This window comes from Apteryx rowi, unplaced genomic scaffold (assembly GCF_003343035.1).
Source record: "Apteryx rowi isolate R43461 unplaced genomic scaffold, aptRow1 scaffold_1228, whole genome shotgun sequence".
Lineage (NCBI taxonomy): Eukaryota > Metazoa > Chordata > Aves > Apterygiformes > Apterygidae > Apteryx > Apteryx rowi.
In genome coordinates, this window is record NW_020447451.1 from 39,662 (window position 1) to 61,972 (window position 22,311).

Consider the following 22,311-nt stretch of genomic DNA (forward strand, 5'->3'; position numbering starts at 1 on the left):
AAGATAGATGTTATTGAAGCTTATGTTTAGTTTGGTTTCTCCTGAGACTAGGTTCAGCTGAGTTCAGTTTCTGACTGAATAGTTTGCCAAAGCTTCTACAGCACTTTGAGCAGTCTTAATTTCCTCTTGTTCTTAATGGTAAGTAGAATCTTTGATGAGGTTTTTTAAGATAGGAGCACTGCAGATTAGGTTTGAATACTGAATTTTACACTGCATTTCTTTTTAATTTTAATTACCCAGGCCTCCTGGAAAGTTACATGAGTTTCCTTTTGTTCCTTTCCTCCATGGTCTTTCTGACTCATTTGCTGTCTTAACTTTTTGTTTCTTTTCTTTTTTTAAAAAGGAACAGGACGTCCAACTTCTCGCTTGTTTCTTGGGGCGACTTCCTCTTCCAAGGTTCAAGTAGGAAACAAGAACAGATCCTAGATGACCCTTCTTTAATGTCCAGACTGTGGAGAATAAGCATTGGATCATGATAAAATGGCAAGATGCCAAAAAAGTGATTTTTCCCCTTAGAATATGAAAAAGAACACTGGTTTTGAGAATGACTGATAATCCAGAAAAATTGTAAAAGAAAGTACTCTTCTAGACTGAAATAATTTTTATTGTAGACTAAAACTGTGCTGTGACAAATGAATTTTAATGAGCAACAATGAATTTTAATGGCATGTAGCCTGGTTTGTTTAAAGGAGATACATTCATAACATATACTTGATTTTTTGATAATTTACAAATTGTTGTTTTATTCATCTGAATTGACAGTGGCCTGCCAAAAACTGCTGCCTTTCCCAGTGTATTGGACTCCTAGGTAGAAAGTCTCTCAGCAGATCTTCATCCTATTTCCAGTGGAGAATTGCTCATGGAGGTACAGTGAGTTCAAATACCCCAAACATTTGGCAACTGCAGAGGATGCAAGTGAGATTCTTCAAGTTAAAATGGTTATTTCTCTCCTGGTCCAGTGAATCTTCACAATGACATGACTCAGAGATGGAGGTGTAGACAGCTGACAAATACAGAGACGTACGTATGTGTAAAGACAGATATCTCTGTATTTGCCAAGTCACAGCTAAATTCCACTTACCCAAATTTTGTACCTGTTTTGATGATCAAGAGTCAGAGTTAATTAGCATATGAGTAGATCCATTGAAATCAACACATCTGGGCCTACATTTCCTGTTAGGTTCTTCATTTCTTCTCACCATCAAGAACATTTTTGATCTTACATTGTACATTCCTACTCCTGGATTTTTTTTTTATTACCTTCTCATTTTGTCACCTAACTCCAGTGTAGTGAATTATAAGTATGAAGGAACTTTCCATCATGATACCTAGATATAGCACACTGGAATGCCAATCCATCTGAATTTATATATAAAAACAGATTAACCAAGCTAACTAATTAATGCAGAGAAAATATTTCCATAATAATGTGGCATCATTATTCTGAAACTACTTGTAATATAGATGATAGAGTTTAGGATTTTATCATGTACTATAGCCAAACCAAGTTATAAAACTTCCAGTTACTATGTTTCTGCTATGTGATTGAATAAGTAGCTATATTATTTCAGTATATGAAATAGACTTTTCCATTTCTGATTTATCTGTACAGCAAGTTTTCAAAGCATGTTTCACTATTACTCTCTAAAGAATCATTCTTACCTTTAATTRAAATATTTTTTACTATCAACTCTCAGTACAATTCCATCTTCAAATCTAGGAAAATGTTTTTCCTGTGCTTGATGTTCTTTTCGAAATTTATCTATTAATACAGCTAAAAGATAAAACTGAGTTATTAACACCTCTGAAGCAAATGAATTGCAATATAAAGAGATCTTTGTTTGTTTTCTACTTTTTCTTTTGCATGCTTGACTTTACATGTTACAGCTGAAGGTAGTTAATTTATTTTATTATACCCCAGCTGAATGTGGGAAATAAGAGATGTCTCCCCCCCCCCAAAAAAAAAAAATGAAGCTGTCATTAAAACAGGGTTCTGGGATTTAGGAGCTAAGAGTTCCTCACATGCCTGTCACAGCCTTACTTTGTAATCCGAGGACAAGACTGTTACACTTTTGGTGTCTCATTTCCCTGCATGTAAGATATGGAATATACTTCCTGATCTGACAAGGATACTGGCAAGACCTAAATTACTGGTTGCAAATTATGCAGATACCAGGCTGATGGTAGATATGGAAATACAAAATTGTGCACTCCTTCAGATCACAGCACTGGCTAGTGCTGACTGATTAGAAATGGAGTAAGTTTTGGGTTTGGCTTTTTTTTTTTTGACCAAAACCAACAAGAGCAAACAAAAATCTAATATAAACCTTGGTGATATCACAGGTTCTGGATTTTCCTATACCACAAGCTGGACTGTGAAGCCAAGTCATCTCCTGTAATGTATACTTTTTTTCCTTTTGCCAGGTAACTCAAGAAAAATTCTAATTTGCTGAAAAATACATTTGTGACTACATAATTTATAAAAAACRTACCCTTCAATTTCTCTCAGAAATAGAATGGAAAAAGGAGGACATTAATTAAAGGTAGTAGCTTTTTAATTAAGAAAGAAAGGTTTCATCACCTAAGCTAAATTACAGTCCTTCAGTTTGGAACATTTTCTTCTTCATTCTCTGTTCTTCAAGGTTGTTCACAACATCATAGAATTTCTCTAACAATGTGACAACATTCCCTCTTTTGTTTTCCTGTATCTGTTGACAGTTTTACATGAAAATTTTATGCATATCATGAAAAGTGTATTATAGTGCTAAATAATCCATGCTCTGCTTTACTTGCCACAGCTGCCAACAATTAAAATAGCAATATAACTGTTTTAGAGATGAAATACCTGTCATTATCTTAGGTATACCCATTATCTAGGATTCTGGGGCACCTCCTGTTAGACTTCAAGGGGATTTTCATCCTTTTTTTGAGTGATTTAAATGTGGGATTTTCAAAGGAACCTAAGGCAACTAAATTAATGGGCGTTCAAAACCATTCAAAGAAAATATTTCGTTTGTAGTACATCTTCAGGCCTCATGATGTTAGAGGTGGTGTGAGATTGCTCTGGGCACAGTGCATCAGGGCCCAGAGGGCATGGACAGCCCTTGCTGTCCCTGACTAGTCCCTGGGGTACCACACGGGCAACGCRTGCCGCAGGGCTGTGCGTGAGGGCTGGGCACTCATTATGGAGCACGGGCCAGACCTACCCTTGCTTTTATGCTGAGATCTAAAGTAGCAGTGGCCAGAGGGAGCTCTGTAGCAAGATGTCCTTGTGCAGCTGACCAGGAGACTGCTTCATACATTTCAAGAATAATATGCAATATCTCATTCATGCTGTTTCGCCTGTTGAATTTTCATGTCTCATTTCCCTGTGGATGCATGCCACCTCTTCGAAGTGCAGGGATGTTGTGCAGGTATACGGTTTCTGCTAGGTGTGCTGTTCTGGCTCTCTAGTCATCATTAGAGCATAGTTATTTCTCAGACACTGTGCAATATGCAAATACACACACCTTTGCTCTTTGGCAGTCCCCCCTTGCCAGTGGGCATGCAAGAACCTTTCCTGTATGAATTTCTAAATACACAAAATGAAATATTTTGATTGGCTGCTACAATCCATCTACTTTTCTCAGCTCTTGGTCTCAGGATTTTCAAGCTCTTTGCCAATAGTAAAATTACAGAAGCAGAAAAACTCCAAAAAAATGGGAAAGAAAGGAGGAAAACCCACAAACATACAGGACAGAAACCAGGAAAATATTCTTACTATGTCACTGTGCTATGGTTGTCCTGGGAAAAATCAGGGCTTCATTGGGCTGGACAAAGTTGGTGGGGAAAAAGTCCCTTCACCAAAGATGCACAGGGATGGTGGTGGGGAGAGGGATTGTAACTGGAGCACAGAGAAAGAAAGTGTCTTTTTTGGGTGCCCAGCCAGCTATTAACAAAGGACAAAACCAACCAGGTCTATAAATAAGCAGGTCTGCATCAAAGAGGTCTGTCATCACTTCCACTTCATAATGGAAACAGCCTGTGGGATCCCAAAGTGGGGCTAAAAGCTCTGGACAAAACAATTTAACAATAGCTCTTTGTTCTCACTTGGTAGCACAGTGTTAAGACATGTGTCCATTTGTGGCAGTGTCACGAAGCTTTATTTATAAAATTACATAAAAAGAACCATGATAGATATAAGATAGGTATAGATAGGTATAAGGGTTATTGCCATTTCAAAGTCTGAGAGAAGGAAGAACAAACCATGGGTTCACGGCTAAGGAAATTTGACAGAAGGACTGCTCCACAACTTCATTACATTTCTTAGTCTGCTATAAATCTCCTCTGTATATTTGGGTGGCTTAATTTCTCCACTTTTGCATTTGCCAACTACAAAATGAAAATAGTGACACTTTTTCTCCTCACCTTTTGTCTATCTTGTCTGCATAGATTATTAGCTCTACTGTTACTATATGTGTGCAAGATGTTTTGTTACCCTTTGGAACTTGTGAAATATAAATCGTGATAAATGTGCTCATGATGCAGCTGGTCTATCTGATTATAAGTTAATAATTAACTATCCAAATAGTGCATATGCTAAAAATTGAGCAGTTTTTGTACAACCAGCAAGATTAAATTGTTGACTTTGAAATCACTGTCCCTTCAACATGAAAGTTAATTTATCAGAAGATTTTTAAAAATGCAATAAAAGTTACTATGCAACATTTGAATTCCTTGCTCATTCCAATAGGAGTGTCCAGGGAATTATATGAGGCTTTTATGTGTGTTACACAGAAAGAAAAAAGAAAAATCGTTTTACAGTAAGATTTTGAGCTAGTTTGAGGAAAACTAGCAACAAGAAAGCAGACGTCTCATCTCCTCCCTGGGACGCCATCTTGTGGCAGAATTAGGCAACATTCAGTGTTTTATCAATATTTTAAAAAATACATCTTTTTTACATTTGTGACAAATATATTAACACCTCCATTCCAAAAGCAACTTTCAAATCAACTTTTTTATATTTGGATTTGCTGTCATGCCCTCTGTAAAGTGTCCACAATTTTCCTTTTTTGTCCCTCTTTGTACTCTTTGGATAATGACCTACAATTGGTTGTATCTCCCAAGTACTGCTGACAATTTACTTATAAAGAAGTGTTGTCACAATAATCCTTAAAATGTAATTAGTTTTGTTGTGGCTTTCTCTGCGTGCTTTTCATGTCAATATTTACTATCTTAAATTACCTTTAAACATAAATTCATAGAGTTACTATTGTAGGCTCAGGGGAAGGATTAGCCCTGTTCAGCCCTGGCAGATTGAGGGTTATTAGGTCTGTGAATAAACCCGGAGCAAGATTATCACAAAGTGATGAATGGTGTCACTATTTATGTTCCAAAAGCGTTTATAGTCTCCAGCTTAGATCAGGGTACCTCTCTATGGACCACCACACATCTACAGCATCAGAGTTGGTTCTTGCCCTGGCCAGTTTCCAGTAACCAGCTGGATGCAGGAAAGCACATCTATATAGTAGCATGCATGCTCACACTGTCCTGAAGAAAAGCAGAAAGACCCTGGAGGAAACAAAGGAATACAAAACTAATTGAAATCCCTTGCCTATGACCACAGAGGAGTAATGATAAAATATTTTGAGAAATATACACACAGGCATCTCTCAAAGGCTAAATTCCTATCCCATCACTTTTCATGTTACCCTTCCCAACAGACTGGCATCTCACAGTGACCTCTGATTGGGAACTTCGGTGGTGTAAATGGCTTGAATCTATAACATTCAGGGTTCAGAGAAAACAGGACGTTTTCCAGTTCTGTAACATCTTAGGAAATATTTGAAGGTTAAAAAAACAAGCTGTGGGCTCAAAATGGTAAATAACAACATCTTACAAAACTTTTGGGACAGTTTTAAAAATAGATGCTTCTTGGAAATAGAAGTGCTATCAGCAAACAAATGTAACAGGGAAGTGATCTAGCTCTATTGCTGTCTCCTCTGTAGCCATAATTGCTAAATCATGACATGACCATAACTCTGGGTGGATTTGGGAGCTCCAAATACCCATCTAATGCATTGTTTATCCAGAAGAGATGCTGTTAAGGTGACATAGTAGTTTTGTGAAGATAAATTATGATTTCGTGACTTGGTGATTAATGGTGATTAAATGGCAGTAAATTATTTTACTATAGAATATATTTTGAGGTTACCCAAGTTGCACATCAGAGAGAGAAAGAGAGTCTTGGAGATAAGAAAGATAAAATCACAGCAAATAGGGTCATCCTCCTAAGCTCTACAAATATGGAATCTTCTTATGTGAGATTTGAGTGATTTTTTCCTATTATTCTTGCCAGAGTAGAAGCTGTAGGAAATTGCTTAGGTATGGACTTTTTGGTGAGGGAAAGGACTGTCCTGAGTGACAGGGTATTGACTGTCATGTATATGCTTTGGTGAAGAGGCTCAGAGACTTTGCTCTGAAAAGAATGGTTTTATTACAGCAAAGGAGGCAGAGTCCAAGGCCAGATGTTCTGGTGACTCATTTTATTCATGTCAAGCAAGTTTTAGTATCAGGGACAAAGAAAAGCGGGAGCAGACAGTAGGTTTCAGGGCAAGAAACAACTCTCCCCCAGACTGACAGTCTTGCTCATTTTTCACATTTAGATTTTGGAGGGGGGGTGTCCTTCTTACTTGAGAATTTTAGGCAACACCAGCTGTGAGCAGTTCAAAGTGGGTAGCACAAAGGACATGTCAGCTTGGAGTCTGCACATCAGAAAGGTCACTGAATTTTGCTCTTTTCCTTCTTAACCGAGCCTTCATCTCTTCAGAGGCCACTTGCCTCATAAACTGAATACAGTGCCCATTTCATCTAGAGCAAGCCCAAAAATGTACCACCTCTGCCAGTTCAGTTCTTTGTTCAGCTCAAAGTGCTGAGGTCTGCTTGGCTCAGACCCACTTGTCTCTAACAAGATCACTCTCTTCCTGTCTGGCCACTGCAACGGCACCTCTCAGGGTAACCAGCTAACTCAGATTATAACAGAGTGCTCAGAAGCAATCTTTCTCCCTTTCTTTTAAATCTATACCCGGTGGGTGATACCACTGCAGAATCTGATAGTGTTCTGTGAGCTGTGGGACTAGTGAAGCCTCGTTTCCATAGGAAGTGGATTTTCACAGAATCACAGAATCACTGAGGTTGGAAGGGACCTCTGGAGATCATCTAGTCCAATCCCCCTGCTCAAGCAGGGTCACCTAGAGTACATTGCACAGGATCGCGTCCAGGCGGCTTTTGAATATCTCCAGAGAAGGAGACTCCACAACCTCTCTGGGCAACCTGGTCCAGTGCTCTGTCACCCTCACAGGGAAGAAGTTTTTCCTCATGTTCAGACAGAACTTCCTGTGTTTCAGTTTGTGTCCATCACCTCTTGTCCTATCGCTGGGCACCATTGGAAAGAGTCTGGACCCGTCCTCTTTACACCTTCCCTTCAAATATTTAAATGCATATCTCCCCTCAGTCTTCTCTTCTCCAAGGTGAAATTTCCCAGCTCTCTCAGCCTTTCCTCATAAGAAAGATGCTCCAGTCCTCATCSTAGCAGCCCTCTGCTGGACTCACTCCATATCTCTGTTATACTGGGGAGCCCAGAACTGGACACAGTACTCCAGATGTGGCCTCACCAGGGCTGAGTAGAGGGAGAGGATCACCTCCCTCAACCTGCTGGCAACGCTCTTCCTGATGCACCCCAGGATACCATTGGCCTTCTTGGCCACAAGGGCACATTGCTGCCTCATGGTCAGCTTGGTGTCCACCAGCACTCCYAGGTCCTTCTCAGCAGAGCTGCTTTCCAGCAGGTCAACCCCCCAACCTGGACTGGTGCGTGGGGTTATTCCTCCCCAGGTGCAAGACCCTGCACTTGCCTTTGTTGAACTTCATGAGGTTCCTCTCTGCCCACCTCTCCAGCCTGTCGAGATGGCAGCACAGCCCTCCGGTGTATCGGCCACTCCTCCCAGTTTTGTATCGTCAGCAAACTTGCTGAGGGTGCACTCTGTCCCTTCATCCAGGTCATTGATGAAGAAGTTGAACAAGACTGGACCCAGTTCAGCAGCCCTGGGGGACACCACTAGCTACAGGCATMTGTGGGATCAAGAGAGAATTCAGGGAGAAAGATAAGGGGGCACAAAGGGAAAAACAGTACATGGCAGCCAGACACACCACCCTTTTGCAACATGAGTAACAAACTAGCTGGTGAAGGCCAGACAGTTTGTTCCAGCTGCCCAGCAGAGGAGGGAGCAATACAGAGGTATCATGGTCCGCCCTGACCACAAAGGATTGCATCCCGAAAAAATAATTGCTGCTCACAGACTAACTGTTGACCTGTAGTACCCCTAGCCTCATTATCCCTGATTACCATATTAAAAATCATGCCCTTTGCTGCATAATGATATGTAAATAAGGRGGGCATACCCCCAACAACCGTGCAAACGGCAGTCTGGCCAATGAAGTACGGCCGCCACGTTTCCACATCCCACCTTCAGCAACTATAAAACAGAGGATAGCTCACTAAAGTTTTTGCAAGGGAAGAAAATCAAACCGCCGACCTGTTCACCGGAGATTGCTGACGAGCGAGCCTCCTTCTCCCCTCCCCCAAACAGGGACGCCTCTTTGGTAAGACTTGCGCCTCCGACAAATGTTCGGACACTACCCGGGAAAATGTATTATTATTGAAAGTGCTTAATTGTTAGTTTGAGCTCAAAGAAAGAAAATTTGTTGCAGCACGTGCATTTATCAACGGCAATTCTGAACCTGTTGTATCTGTCACTTCATTAAAATCTTATTCTTTTTACTCTGCAAAACTGACTCAGGGAAAGTCCTCAAACGGGGGGCTCTGGCAGACAAATGTAAATTATAAAGATAACGAAGGGCCTTCCATCCCTCCCTTTCACGCAACAGCATCCAAATAGGCTTTGCACCACTGAGTACAACACTCTGAGCCCGTTCTCAATCCACCTCACTGTCTGCTCATCTATCCCACACTTCCTGATCTTGTCTATGAGGATGTTATGGGCAACAATGTCCAAAGCCTTTGTGAAGCCAAGGAAGACAGCATCCACCGCTCTCCCCTCATCAATGACCCAGCCAGTCATTCCATCCTAGAAGGCTATCAGATTGGTCAAGCATGATTCCCGTTGGTGAATCCATGCTGACTGCTCCTAATCACCTTCTTATCCTTCATGTGGTTATGATTTTATATCCCCTACAAGCTACTGAAACATCTGGGCTTCTGCAGGATGCCTCCCTTCCTCCAGTTTCCCCTGTGTCTGAGATCATTTCTTTTGTGGTGGTTTACAGCATATAATAATTAAACAAGGCATCCCACATAGGGATCTATATGGGGAGCCACAGATAGAAGGAGGTGAGGGCAATATCTAGCATACTTTTATGGTTGATAAGCATCACCTTATACTTCCTTAAGCATCTGCTATTGGCTACTCTTGGAGATAAATACTGTGTGTAGTTCTTGCTCTTACCAGTATGCTTGTTCCTAAGTACCTGAGAACTATGGCCATGGACACATGCAGAATGCACTAGGAGACTGTTTTGTTCCAAAGAAAAAATTGACAATGACAACCTTTTTGTAGTGCTAGTAAGTTCCCTTTCCAATGACATGAAACTATGGTTTATTCAAATCTGAGAATACACTCATTTGTCTCAGGAGCTCTGATCCTACCAGAAGTATGGAACCGCTACTATTCCTCCCACATAGTTAATATTTTAAGTGTAAAATCTCTTTTGAAGTAAAATGGAGAAAAAAAAAGAGATGAGTTTTGAAAGCATTTGATCAATAGCTGGGCAGAGTAGCAGAAGGTCATTCTTCCTTCACTTCCCGTATACCTTTCTTTTCTCTTCTGTTTATTTGCCCTTGCATCTTTCTTCTGTCTCAATGTCTGTCATCCGGTCCATCTTTGGCTTTTTCTTTCATCTAACAATACCCTTTCTTAGTAACAACAAATCTGGCTACGTAAGTCATGAAAATGGCTGCTGAAATTGCCAGTAGAAATAGACAGGAGCATTTGTAGCTGAACAGAGTTAGCAAAGGTGCATAGAGTTCTCAGAAACAATCTAATGCTTTTCTTTGACCTAAGGTTTGTGAAGTTGTTATCCAGTACAACAGGCAGGGAGGTCTGTGTACTTACTTGTTTAGTTTAAACGTCATCGATGAAAATCAAATCTTAGTTTAGGAGTGTGGTAAAATCACTTGCCCGAGTAAAATCAGGCCTGAGGACCCTGACTGACAAACAGTGTGTGTTGCTCTGTGTGGAGCATTTGTCCAAGCAAAGAAAGAGATTATGTCTTCTTGGGACTGAAGACAGAATCAGGCAAGAGCAGAGTGGCTCATCATGCTAGTAACAGCAGTGAGAACACTTGGCAATTTTGAAGAGGGTTTGATTATAAATAAGATGTTTCCATTTTTAACCTGTAAGTGTCTGCAGCTCTTGAGAAATATATTTTGATGATTTCCAGCAAGCAGAAAATGACTGATGATTTCAGTTAACAACATATTTTGAGCAGGTAATCCAGGAAGTTCTCCTTGTGGCTTGGTAAGAAGAGGTAGTTATTTTACTAAATGGAAGAACTAAGAATAACAGATTTCTGCCAGCATAAACTCATAAGCTTCTCAAACTCTTTTGATGGTAAAAAAATAATTATTATTCCTGGATCCCTTCTCTAATTTCTTCTGTTTTTCTTAGGGGCTGGAGAAGTAACCAGGAAGTTTCCTAAACATATCTCCCCCAAATCTGAACTGTGGGTTTTTACTCCACTTGCTTAGCTAGAAGTTCAGACTGCTTCCTCTCTCAACCCTTGCTTGAGAGTTCTTTCTCAAAGGGGGGAAAGCATCTTGGCTTGTGGGTTCAGTTGCATCAAGAAAATAATTCTGGTTCTTTTCTGTAGCACAATTTCTTACATGCAGCCTGCTGTGCTCTTCCTCACACCACTGGAACTCCTGAGAGAGGTGCAAAAGACTAAAAAATAAATCAATCTCTTTCCTCTCCTGCTATCTCTCTTCCTCATTCTTGTCTGCTGCTTCCTCATGATCTGACATCCCCCAAGATTTGAACAGTTTCTTGCACCCTTACCAAATCACCTCTGAGCTTCATTCTTTCTCTTTACAAAACTCTCAGAATTAGTTTTTACCAATCTACAGTGAAATAATACATGCCTTTTTCTTTCATGAACACCACAGATCTGTCTCATAGAAACTTGCTTCTCTGGCTTCTGCCTGGAAACCCTGCCTTAAAAAACTCTCCTGTGTCTGTTCTCTCATATAGCACAAGCCACTTACTCCTGGACTCTGCTAAAACTGTGGTTTGACTTAATCATCCAGAAAATCACTCCAGCTTGATCTGAAAATGGTTAAGGGTCAGAGAATGCATTATTAAGATATACTCGCTTGCTGCTGTTAAGGTACAGGTCACAATCCTCTTCAGCACTTTCTTATGCCTCTATTACCTTTCAGCTTAGGATCACAGTGATTTCACTAGCACCCAAAACTGCAGCTTATTTGCACCTTAAGGGGAAGGTCACTACTTGTTCCCTGGTATCTCATATTGTTCAGTTAAGGTTATTCATTGATTGCCCCTGTCGCTTTGATTTTGCTGACACCCTTGCTCCCTTTATCCTTCAGATCATACTTTGTTCTACTGAGGAGTATAAATCTCACTGAAGGACCAGGTGAGCCTGAAGTTATGGTGATTTACAATGACTTGGCTTTTGGCAATTAACTGCACGGGATTTCTGTCTTTACCATGTGCACACTTAAAGAAAAAAGGAGGAAGCCACATACATTCTCATAAAAGAAAGCTTTATGTTTACAGGAAGATCTTCTGCAGGAGAAATATGCACCATAGCACAAGTGAACAAACTGAACTGTTCATCTGAGAGACAAAGACTGTTCCTAAATACAGAGGTTTCAACAAACAGCTTTCAGAAGCATCTGTTCTCAGTAGCTTTTGAAGGCTGATGTGATTTAGGCTGCTTCCTTCCTCAGAGTTTAGTGGCTGATACTTAGAGACACATCTTTATCACCTGACAGACCAAAAGGTGAGCTTCCTTGTGAGGGCTTGGTAGAAGAGCAGAAACCTTTATTTCAGAGAAATGAACCAGAAAGCCTCTTACTGTGAAAGGAAAAGAACCTTTGACCTAGACCTGACTCTGTTGATAAAACAGAAATTGATCCATTTTTGTAAGAATAAAACTCAGTTCCTCTGGGGTTACTTCTTGTTTTATTGTCAGGTGTGTTTACACAATGTCATGTTGTCTACTGCAATATGACAAATGGCATCCCTAAGGCTTACAGGAGGAGTTGAAAAAAGGAGGTTTTTTTAGAAACCATCAAGCAGTATGTACATTTCTTCAGGCTGGTGCTCTGGGATTGTATGATAGGCACTAATGGATAAGTACCGTCGGTTACAAATAATTCACTCCTGCATTAGATAAAAAATTMCGGTCAGGAAAATTCAAAATAGAAAGATATGAATAGAGTACCAGATTTTTGTGCTGTGAAGAGGCATCTGGACATGAGGTTAAAAGAAGATTCTATACAGCTATGTGCATATAAATCTAAGTGATATGTTGGACTAAGATTCTCATTACAGTAAAAATTATCAAAAAAGATGCAAATTTTTTCTCCAATGGYCTTTTCTTGCAATAAATGAGAGGAAAACCCTTGATATATGGTCAAGGGATATATGTTCAAACAGCATCTTGCAAACAACAGCAAATTAGTGCCAAAGCCGCAATACTTTCACCCATTTGTAATACAAGATTAAAATAAGTAACAAAATTATTATCCAGCAAGGCAAGAATTCTTCTTCCAACATAAGCATATTTTCATTCAGCACAGAGTGCCACAGACTTCTAGACAGCAGGATCTGGCATGAGGAATCATCACTATCAATTTAGAGCAGGGTTCAAAATACTCAGCAGTGACTGGAGGGTCATATTTAGCTGCAGTTGACAGTCAGTCAGCATTTTTTTTTAATTTTAAAGATATAGATGATGTAAAACTTCCTCTTAGCTTGGCATTGCTCTTTATTTAGAATTAAAATAAGAAWTTATCTTACCTACTGTTATTATTATTTATGTTCCTGAATCAGTAAACCCTGCACACAAACACCATGTAAGAGTCAGGTAGCTCTGTTACCGTTCTCGTTCTTACCGAGGAGGCACGGGGCCTTCTCCCCAGACCCCGGACCATCACCACACAGACACCAATATGAGGAGTGGCAAAATGGCGTTTAATGAAGCGTGTCCTRCTCTTTTATAATGCTGTAAAGCCCCGCCTTCTTTTCCGGCAGCAGTGCTCCRCCCGTTACAACCTTCCCATGTTCCGCCCCGCAGTGCCTCCCTGCTCATCCTTTTTCCTCCACATAGCTCCTGGATTCATGACAGACACCTGCTCACCCCATGGCATGGTTGTGGCTGATCTGTTGGCCCCCAACTCAACAGCTCATGCTAGGAAGGGAATATAGGTTCAGTTACCATTTCTCTCTTTTTACTGCTGTAGAGAAAAAAACAAACAAACAAAAAAAACCATAGGAATTCAGACTGGGGTTTCTAAAGAGACCAGAAGACGCTAATGAGCAAGGCTGTGCAGAAAAGTGTTTGCCCTTGCACCAAATAATGAAACAAAGCAAAACAACTAAACAAACAGAAACTTCTGAAGTGCAGCTGCTGTATCTCACTGGTGCTATAACTCAGGTATGCCATCGCCTTATTTGTCTTTAAAATCCAGACTCTGTAGCTGGACTGTTGACCATTTAGTGCAGCAGTGTCTTCTCTCCAATGAAGGATGGCTGTGCTGCAGACAGCTGTATGGCTGGAATACTCAACCCATAAAGAGAATGACAGAATGAGGACCAAAACAAACATTTGAGGGCATTATGGAATATTTCATTGTCAGAATATGCCATTTTTTAGGTATTTCACTATTCCATAAAAGCCCATGAAAAGCTGACATCTTTCATGAGCATTTGGGGTGTTTTTAGTAAACACTCATCTTCCCCTCCGTGGTCAGCAGAGTTTTTGGACCATCCCAATGAAATATTTYGTCCATGTAGAAATTCAGTGCAAACAAACTCGCCAGTTCTCTTAGAACCTTTCAAAATACTAGCATAAATATCGATAGTTTTAACATGAAGATGCAGGCAACATACTTTGGGTTGAAATCAGGATTCAAAGTGCGAGGGACTGCAATGGGTCAGTGACGCAATCCATTTTTTTAGGACACATTTTCTTTAAAAATAAAAGTTTCTAAAATGCCAGGTTGTGATCAAAGCTCATGGGCATTCTTTTTTTGGAAGTATTTGTTGACAAAAATGGATTTCCAGATTACATCACCATTTACTTGAAAATAATTTGTATCATATGGCACAAATATTTGTTGAAACACATTCTTATGTTTCAGCATGAAAAATATTTGGCTTCTAGTTAATTTAGATAAAAATGAAAGTATTTAAGTTTTCAGTTTTAAGTTTTCATCTCATCTTTCTTTCTCTTTTTTTTCCCCCCTCCTTTACCAGTGACAAACTGAAGTGGAAAGACAGGGAGCAAAATCCAGTATTTATTGATTTGAACTTTGAAGCAATGAAAATAAACATGTTTTGTTTGCTCAAAAATGATCAAACAGTACATTACATATTGATAGACAATTGGAAATATTAGCATTAAGTTAAATTTGTTTCACTTCTGTTACCATCTTTCATAAAAAATAATCAAAATTTTTTCAAGAGCAGTTATTTCAAAAGAAACCTTGAAAAATATTCTCACCCATGAAATCCAAGCCACTAAAAGACTAAGTGTCTTCTGTAACTGAATGCAATCAGAGCCAAAAAAGCCCATTAAAGTGCATACCACAGGTTCATTTTGGCATCTGAGATACTAGAAATAAGATACATAGAAGAGATTCATTCATTCTTTCATTCAYGCTAACCTCACAGTACAAGTGGGAAAATGGTCATTTAATACATTTTTGATGGTTCTGTGGTGTTGTGAACACTGGATTTCCTTGCCTGGCTAAGGGTCACTGTAGAATTTCTCACATTCCTCATGTAGGTAGGCTTCCAAACAAAGGCTGCAGGAATATGGGTGTGTAAGTATCTGGAGCCCACAACTATTTTTTTTCTAATTGCAGAGCAGATAAATTCTTTTTTGTAATTTCTTCAGATTGTTCTCTGGGGACAGAGGATTCCTTTTCAGTGTACAAAATCTATTGTGAAAATTTGTTTTTGAAAGCAATTGGTGTCCTGACTATTTTTTGGCCAGGTCTCCAGCTTTTGATGCTCTATCTTATCACTGCCATGAACATTCTCCCTTTGGTTTACTGGTTCAGGTCTTTTTCTACATGTAATTAAGTTCAGTGAATGTTATACATGACTTTCCTGCACTAATGTCATATTCTTGAGGACAGAATCACAGAATCAGAGAATAGTTGAGGTTGGAAGGGACCTCTGGAGATCATCTAGTCCAACCCCCCCTGCTCAAGCAGGGTCACCTGGAGCACGTTGCACAGGATCGCATCCAGGCGGCTTTTGAATATCTCCAGAGAAGGAGACTCCACAACCTCTCTGGGCAACCTGGTCCAGTGCTCTGTCACCCTCACAGGGAAGAAGTTTCTCCTCATGTTCAGATGGAACTGTTTGTGTTTCGGTTTGTTCCCGTTGCCTCGCGTCCTGTCGCTSGGCACCACTGAAAAGAGTCTGGCTCCATCCTCTTGACACCCTCCCTTAAGATACTTGTACACGTTGATAAGATCTCCTCTCAGTCTTCTCTTCTCCARGCTAAACAGACCCAGCTCTCTCAGCCTTTCCTCATAAGAGAGATGYTCCAGTCCCCTAATCATCTTTGTAGCCCTTCGCTGGATTTGCTCCAGTAGTGCCACATCCCTCTTGCACTGGGGAGCCCAGAACTGGACACAGTACTCCAGATGTGGCCTCAGCAGGGCTGAGGAGAGGGGGAGAATCACCTCCCTCAACCTGCTGGCAACACTCTTCCTGATGCAACCCAGGGAATACCATTGGCCTTCTTGGCCACAAGGGCACATTGCTGCCTCATGCTTAACTTGGTGTCCACCAGCACTCCCAGGTCCTTCTCAGCAGAGCTGCTTTCCAGCAGGTCAACCCCCAACCTGTCCTGGTGCATGGGGTTATTCCTCCCTAGGTGCAGGACCCTGCACTTGCATTTGTTGAACTTCATGAGGTTCCTCTCTGCCCACCTCTCCAGCCTGTCCAGGTCCCTCTGAATGGCAGCACAGCCCTCTGGCGTATCAGCCACTCCTCCCAGTTTTGTATCGTCAGCAAACTTGCTGAGGGTGCACTCTGTCCCTTCATCCAGGTCATTGATGAAGAAGTTGAACAAGACTGGACCCAGTACTGACCCCTGAGGACACCGCTAGCTACAGGCCTCCAACTAGACTCTGCAGAGGCACACAACAAGCAGGTTTCCCTTCACCTTAGGACTGGCTGTGATCTTTATTGTTTTCTGTGACTTCTTTCTGAAAAATGCTTTTGTTGCTATATATTAGCTAGGCCTGGCTGGTTAATTTATGTGGAGTGATGTGAACTGCAATGCATCAGTGATCAAAGTGAACAAATACAAACTAAAGAATATAGTCAGCAGAGGGAATATCAAAAAGACACTTATTCCAAAGTCAAAGTGTGAAAATACGGGATTTCTGTAAAACTCCCACCACATAGTTTTTGAACTATCTTCCACACATTAAGATTTTTTCATATTTTTACTCATGAAATATTCTTTATAAATGGGGAATCCTGTAGATTCCTCAACTGATTTCCTCCATTTTTGCTCAGTTTCACATATACACCCTGTGCCTCCATGCTGAGAGTACTGCATTTCTCTGACATAAGAAGGGCCAGAATGGTCAGTTCAGCAGTCCATTTACTACCATCATCTGTCTCTGATTCCCCTGTCTGTGCTGACTGCTTGCAGTTGCATCTCTTTTCTTCCTAACTCCTCTTAAATGAAGACTGGCTAATGCCAGCCATTATATTTGTTGAATACGAATGACCAGGCCCAAGGTCCATGTAGAGCCATTACTCTCTCACTGACCATTCATACTCTGCTGTGATCATCTTTCACGGCAAGAACAAGACAGACATCCTTCAGACACAGACATATTAAATTTGTAAATGGGCAGTGGGCTTGATGAAGGACAAAAGATGGCCCCTGTTTGGCCAAGGCTGAATGTAAGGCCCCTGCCTCTCTGAGGTGCAACCTTGAACTCCAGATTTTATGATTTTGGCTGATCTTGCCTCTGATATGCAAACTCTTTCTTTGTCCAGAGGATACTACTGTCAACAGTACAGTATTGCACTCAGGTAAAAAAAAATGCCTCACTTTGAAATGAGGACTGGACAGATTTTTGCTTTAACAAATCATGAGGCCTGCTCACAATCAGTAGCACATGGAGAAGCAACTCAAATAGTCAAACTACGTGGCATATTCACTCCAGTGTATATGCAGAGAATATGGCTGAAATATAATTTGTTTCACCTGAGAAAGGTCAATGTGGAATTTTTACAGGAGCATTGTATTCTGTCAAGAGAAACTCTGTCCCCTCTCTCCTCCATGAGCAGCAGAAGGCTGATGAGGAAAGAGTAGGCAAATAACAGTGCCTAGACGGGAAACAGCTGTTGTAACCCTAGAAATTCAAATTTCTAAAATAAGACTAGAGAGTTTCTTAATTGCATCACCAGTCAATAAGACTAGGTCTGCATGGAGAGGGGGAAGCAGAAGCCAGATTTCGCCCACTTCCAAAAAACATTTTCTGAGATAAGAGTTTAGTGTTAGAACAATTCCTTTTTGATGACAAAAGGAAATGAAGAAAAGACTAATGGTTCCATCACTGTGGTTCACGCCATTTAACTTAAAGGACCAGTCATGCAGTTTGACTAGCACAGTAGCACTCAATCACTAGAATATCTCGCACTCCAAAAGCCTGGTTTTTCATGACTTGCGTTTTCATCAGAATAATCACACAAGGATCAGAGTTGGCTGAAAATTTATATTTCAAAAATGCTATGTCTAAGTTTTTCCAATTTGTGTGATTTGAAATGACAAATCTTAAAAGAAGTTAAAATTTTAGCAAATATCTGTATAATAAGTATTTGCAAATTACATTATGGTGTTTGCATTTTCAAAAACTCTATTATATAAATATTTTCACCAAGTTTGTTTAAAAGTCACACACATGCGCACACACACTCACACACTCACACTTTTTTCTTCARACAAGAAATTCATTTTTGTAAAATATGTTAAGAATGAATTCTACTCCAGTATATTGGCATATAGTTTGCCCCACTGAATATGTCTTTTCCACAGACCAAAATCCGTGCAGAAGTAGGAGTTGCCTGTTCAGTAAGGCAATGCTTTCAGCCTAATTTAGTTGTTTCATCCTCAAGAAGTAAACTAATGCCTGGCAGCTGTTTCCTCTGAGTAGCAACCTCATCATTTAAAAAAGTAAATATAGCTAACTGTTCTGAGGGTTTGTCCACTGCCTTTCTACAGATCCCCTAAGGTATCAAGACAGATGGATGTGCTCTCCTACAGTGAATCACAGAGTAATCATGACTGGCTCAGTCTCATGACAGAGGTTAAAAAAACAAGATCTAGCAAGAGTCATAGATGCATGCAGTACCAGTGAGGACACCATAATGCAAGAAAAACATCTAAAGTAGGTGAAACAGAGAACTCAGACCAAAAGTTAGATTACCCAGACTAAATCTGCAGTGCAGGCATACATTTTAGTGCAAAACCCTGCAATAGGCTGCATAAGGGTTTGGGGCTCAACTGCAGGGAGTTCACAGCAGGATGTGGTCTGAGCATTAAGTGCCTGGAATATCACTTCTCCCCGTACCAAGCTGACATAATCTGAATTCACACCAGTAGCCAGCTGTGGTCCTCTTTAAATTGAAAGGTTATCCTCTTCTCACTCAAAGTTTAAATACATCTGTCTTTTAGCTAGATATCTTATTGCACAGAACTTCTTTGCAAACTCATGGGATTTTAAATACTTTAGCATACTTTGTATCTTTACAGTCAACATGTACAAAGCACAAAGGCTTTCTGAGCTAATTATTTTTCCAGAAGATTTATGAACAGAAGGACAACATCCAAAGAGTAGGCCTTCCCAACAGGTCACAGCTATTCTTAATATGTCATATATAATTTACATCAGACATACAGTTCTTGTGCCGCAGACTCACGCACATAAGACATTGGTATATGCCAGTACATGGCACACTGCATAGAAGTCTTCTACTGAACATCAGTGTAAGCAAAAGGCACCATAAAACACTTGAAAATCAACAAAAAATCCTAAAAAAATTTCTAGGTTTTTTTTTACATGGAAAAGTCACATTAGGAAAAATACACTGTATCCTTTACCAGGGCAACTTACAGATCTTTTTTATTTTTGCCCCATAGAATGTTGAATTAAAAGATATATCCTCCCCTATCTACATAAATGTGTAGATCATCTAGAATCTCTTGATTCTCTCACTTGTTGAATAATGACACCTGGCTCCCAATTGGTGCTTCTCTTCCCATAGACCCCAAAGGGCTTTTCRGGGTAGGCTACATTATAGGCTTTTTTAATTTCCCCCTCCAAGATAAGAAAGAGGTCTAAAGAGATGAAGTGACTGAGATGAAGTGACCAAGATGAAGCACTGCAACAGCATAGCTGGTAACTCAAGGCTTTCTGGGTTCCGCTCCAAAATACTTGCTTTGGTGATAATCTTTTTACTAACTTCTTCTAGCCTATTGCATGCATTCTTTCCCCCCTGCTCTCCCTCTTTCAAAACCAAGACTGGTTCACACTTAAATGTATATAGCTGTACAGCCCTCCTTGACCAGATTGACTATGGTGGTGAAGGTCTTTCTGCTGTGGAAGTTGCGCTAGCAAAAACTTCCCATTGCCAGGGTAGCTTATTCTGCTTGGGGAAAGAGTTTAAACTATCCCATAAGAATTAGTCCTTTGCCGGAAAGAGCTCTTTCTTTTTTAGGGAGATCTCAGCAAATCCAAACCAGGCCTTAAACAATCCAGGCTATATCATGACCTTCTCCTCTACACTTATACTTCCAGAACACCCTTTCTGCATCTCCTGCAACATATCCCACCCATTTGAGATATCAGCTGGAAATCTCTTTTCATCCTGAGTAGTTCTACTAATTAATTTCTCCAGACTTTATTAACAGATATTATTGTACTTGCATCAGCAAAGCATTCCAGATTAAAAACATTATGAAAAATTCTGTAGAAAATTCAGCTTCATTTTCTCATRTTTGTTGAGGATACAGCATACAAACAACAGAGCATCATCATGGTCTGGAAGGAGATTTCAGCCAAGCTCTATTAGCACCGAGAAATTAGTTCTTTCTCAATGTCTTTCACACACCCTGCTAGAGTTCTTGCTCTAGGTGTTATGAAATCCACTAAACACCTATTTCTTACTTGTACTGCACAACCTAGAATGAGCACAAAGTCTTTACTACTTCTTCTCTCCCAAAGGAAACTGGTCTGACCAGGTCAGGACTGAGATTTAGCTGCAAAGGAGTGCGTTGAAGCCTGCAATTCACCCAGCCCTGTAGTTTCTGTTTAAACAAAGAGCTTTAGTAACCTCTGGCCTTTTTAGTACTAATGTTACAACTGTCAGTTAAAAGCGCAGTACTGCACAAATACTGATCCAGAAAAAAATAAAAGGTTCTATATTTGTACTCACCACTACTCTGTAGTTCCAAATTCCTGAAATAGAGGTAGAAACACAGCTACCTTAAGTAATCCTTTTCCAAATGGGAAAAAATTAATCCACTTATTTTCAGACTTACAAAGACATTAGAACAAATTCACAGAATATACATAGTTTTCAGGCTATGAAGACAACATTTGGGTATCATGCATGAATGAAATGCTTTCCCTAGAGCTAAGGCTCCCTGAGTTCTACTGTATTTAACTAAAAATTTAGTCAGTTCAAGATGATATTACATCCCTAACGTGTTCTATAGAAATGCATGTCCTTTTGGCCAATGCCTTGTACCCTACTTCTGCTTTAGATATTTTCGTAACATGGAATGAATTTATGTTTGAGAAGACATTCGGATACCTGTCATCTTTCTGGGTCTTAAGGCAGAAAATCCTTTCATCAGGTCACAGATCCTGGCACTTCATAAAAAAGTGAGCAACTTTCTTACATGAGAAAGCAAGAAGATGTGAGATCACCATGTGAAAGGAAGAAAACATTTCTTGCTACAGTGAGCTTCAAACATCAATTCCCAAACCTTCCTCTTTGCTCTTGTCATCTTCAAGAGTTACTGCATAGGTCCCTTGTAAGGAGCTAGTGGGCAAAATAAGCAGCAAACAAYTCTGGAAGCATTAACAGCAAGCTTGTAACATAGTCTGTTTTCTTCCTGCCTGAAACAGCAAGTTGAGAACACTGCAAAGACTCATTTTTACCGGTCTGTCTAGCTGAGTTTCTGTAGGAGAAGCTGATGCAAAAAGGTAATATAGTTTGCAGTGACAGTACTGCAGGAGCAGCACATCAGTATGAGCAATAGAGGACATGCRTCTCAGTGGTTGCAGGCAAGTTAAACTCTTCCTAAGGCCACTTCGGTCTGATGCTTGAGGGAAACCCATTTTCTTGTCCTGAAGTGTTATGCAGACAGAGTTTTGATTGCTACAGCAAATTTAATAGCAGCAGTTAACTAAAACAACACAGGATATTTACATGCAACATGCATAAGCAGTAAGTGGTCTTGTGAATGGCAAAACGTAACCCTAAAGACCTATTTCTGCTGAATACAGCTCAGGGAATCATCATAGTTCTCAGGGAATCATCATAGTTAAAATAACCACTTCTAAAAATCTTTGCACAAAATAACTGAAATATTGACAGCTTGGAATGTTCTGTTCTTTGTCATGAATTCAAAGACAATCTGCTTTCTTTGTATGCCTGTATGCATCACTTGGCCCTTTGCTGGCAATCGTTGACAAAATATCAGCTCTTCTTGCAACACCAAAATTATTCAAAGTTCAGGGCTATAGTCACAGGAAAAGAGGTTCCTAAGGACAGCAAAGTCAAAAGAGCAATTTCAAACTTCCTAAAAGAGACCCATTTGCCACTGATGTCTGAAATCTGTGTGCTTCTGCAGCTTCCACCAGGTTTTATAGTTTCCCAGATACGAAGGCTGCCTAACCTTTCTTATTATTGCTCTTTGTTTGCATTTGCTATAATTTTCTTACCTTCTACCTTCAAGATTCTG

At 40.2% G+C, this 22,311-nt stretch overlaps 1 protein-coding gene across 1 annotated transcript in view; it reads left to right on the forward strand.

Moving 5' to 3' along the window:
- LOC112978634 (cysteine-rich protein 1-like) overlaps positions 1-4,522 on the forward strand; it is a 39,542-nt gene extending 35,020 nt beyond the window's left edge. The window contains exon 4 of the mRNA XM_026092277.1: positions 344-4,522. Coding sequence (XP_025948062.1) covers positions 344-426 — 83 coding nt within the window. The 3' untranslated portion in view covers positions 427-4,522. The remainder of the gene's footprint in view (positions 1-343) is intronic.
- Positions 4,523-22,311: the final 17,789 nt, after the last annotated feature.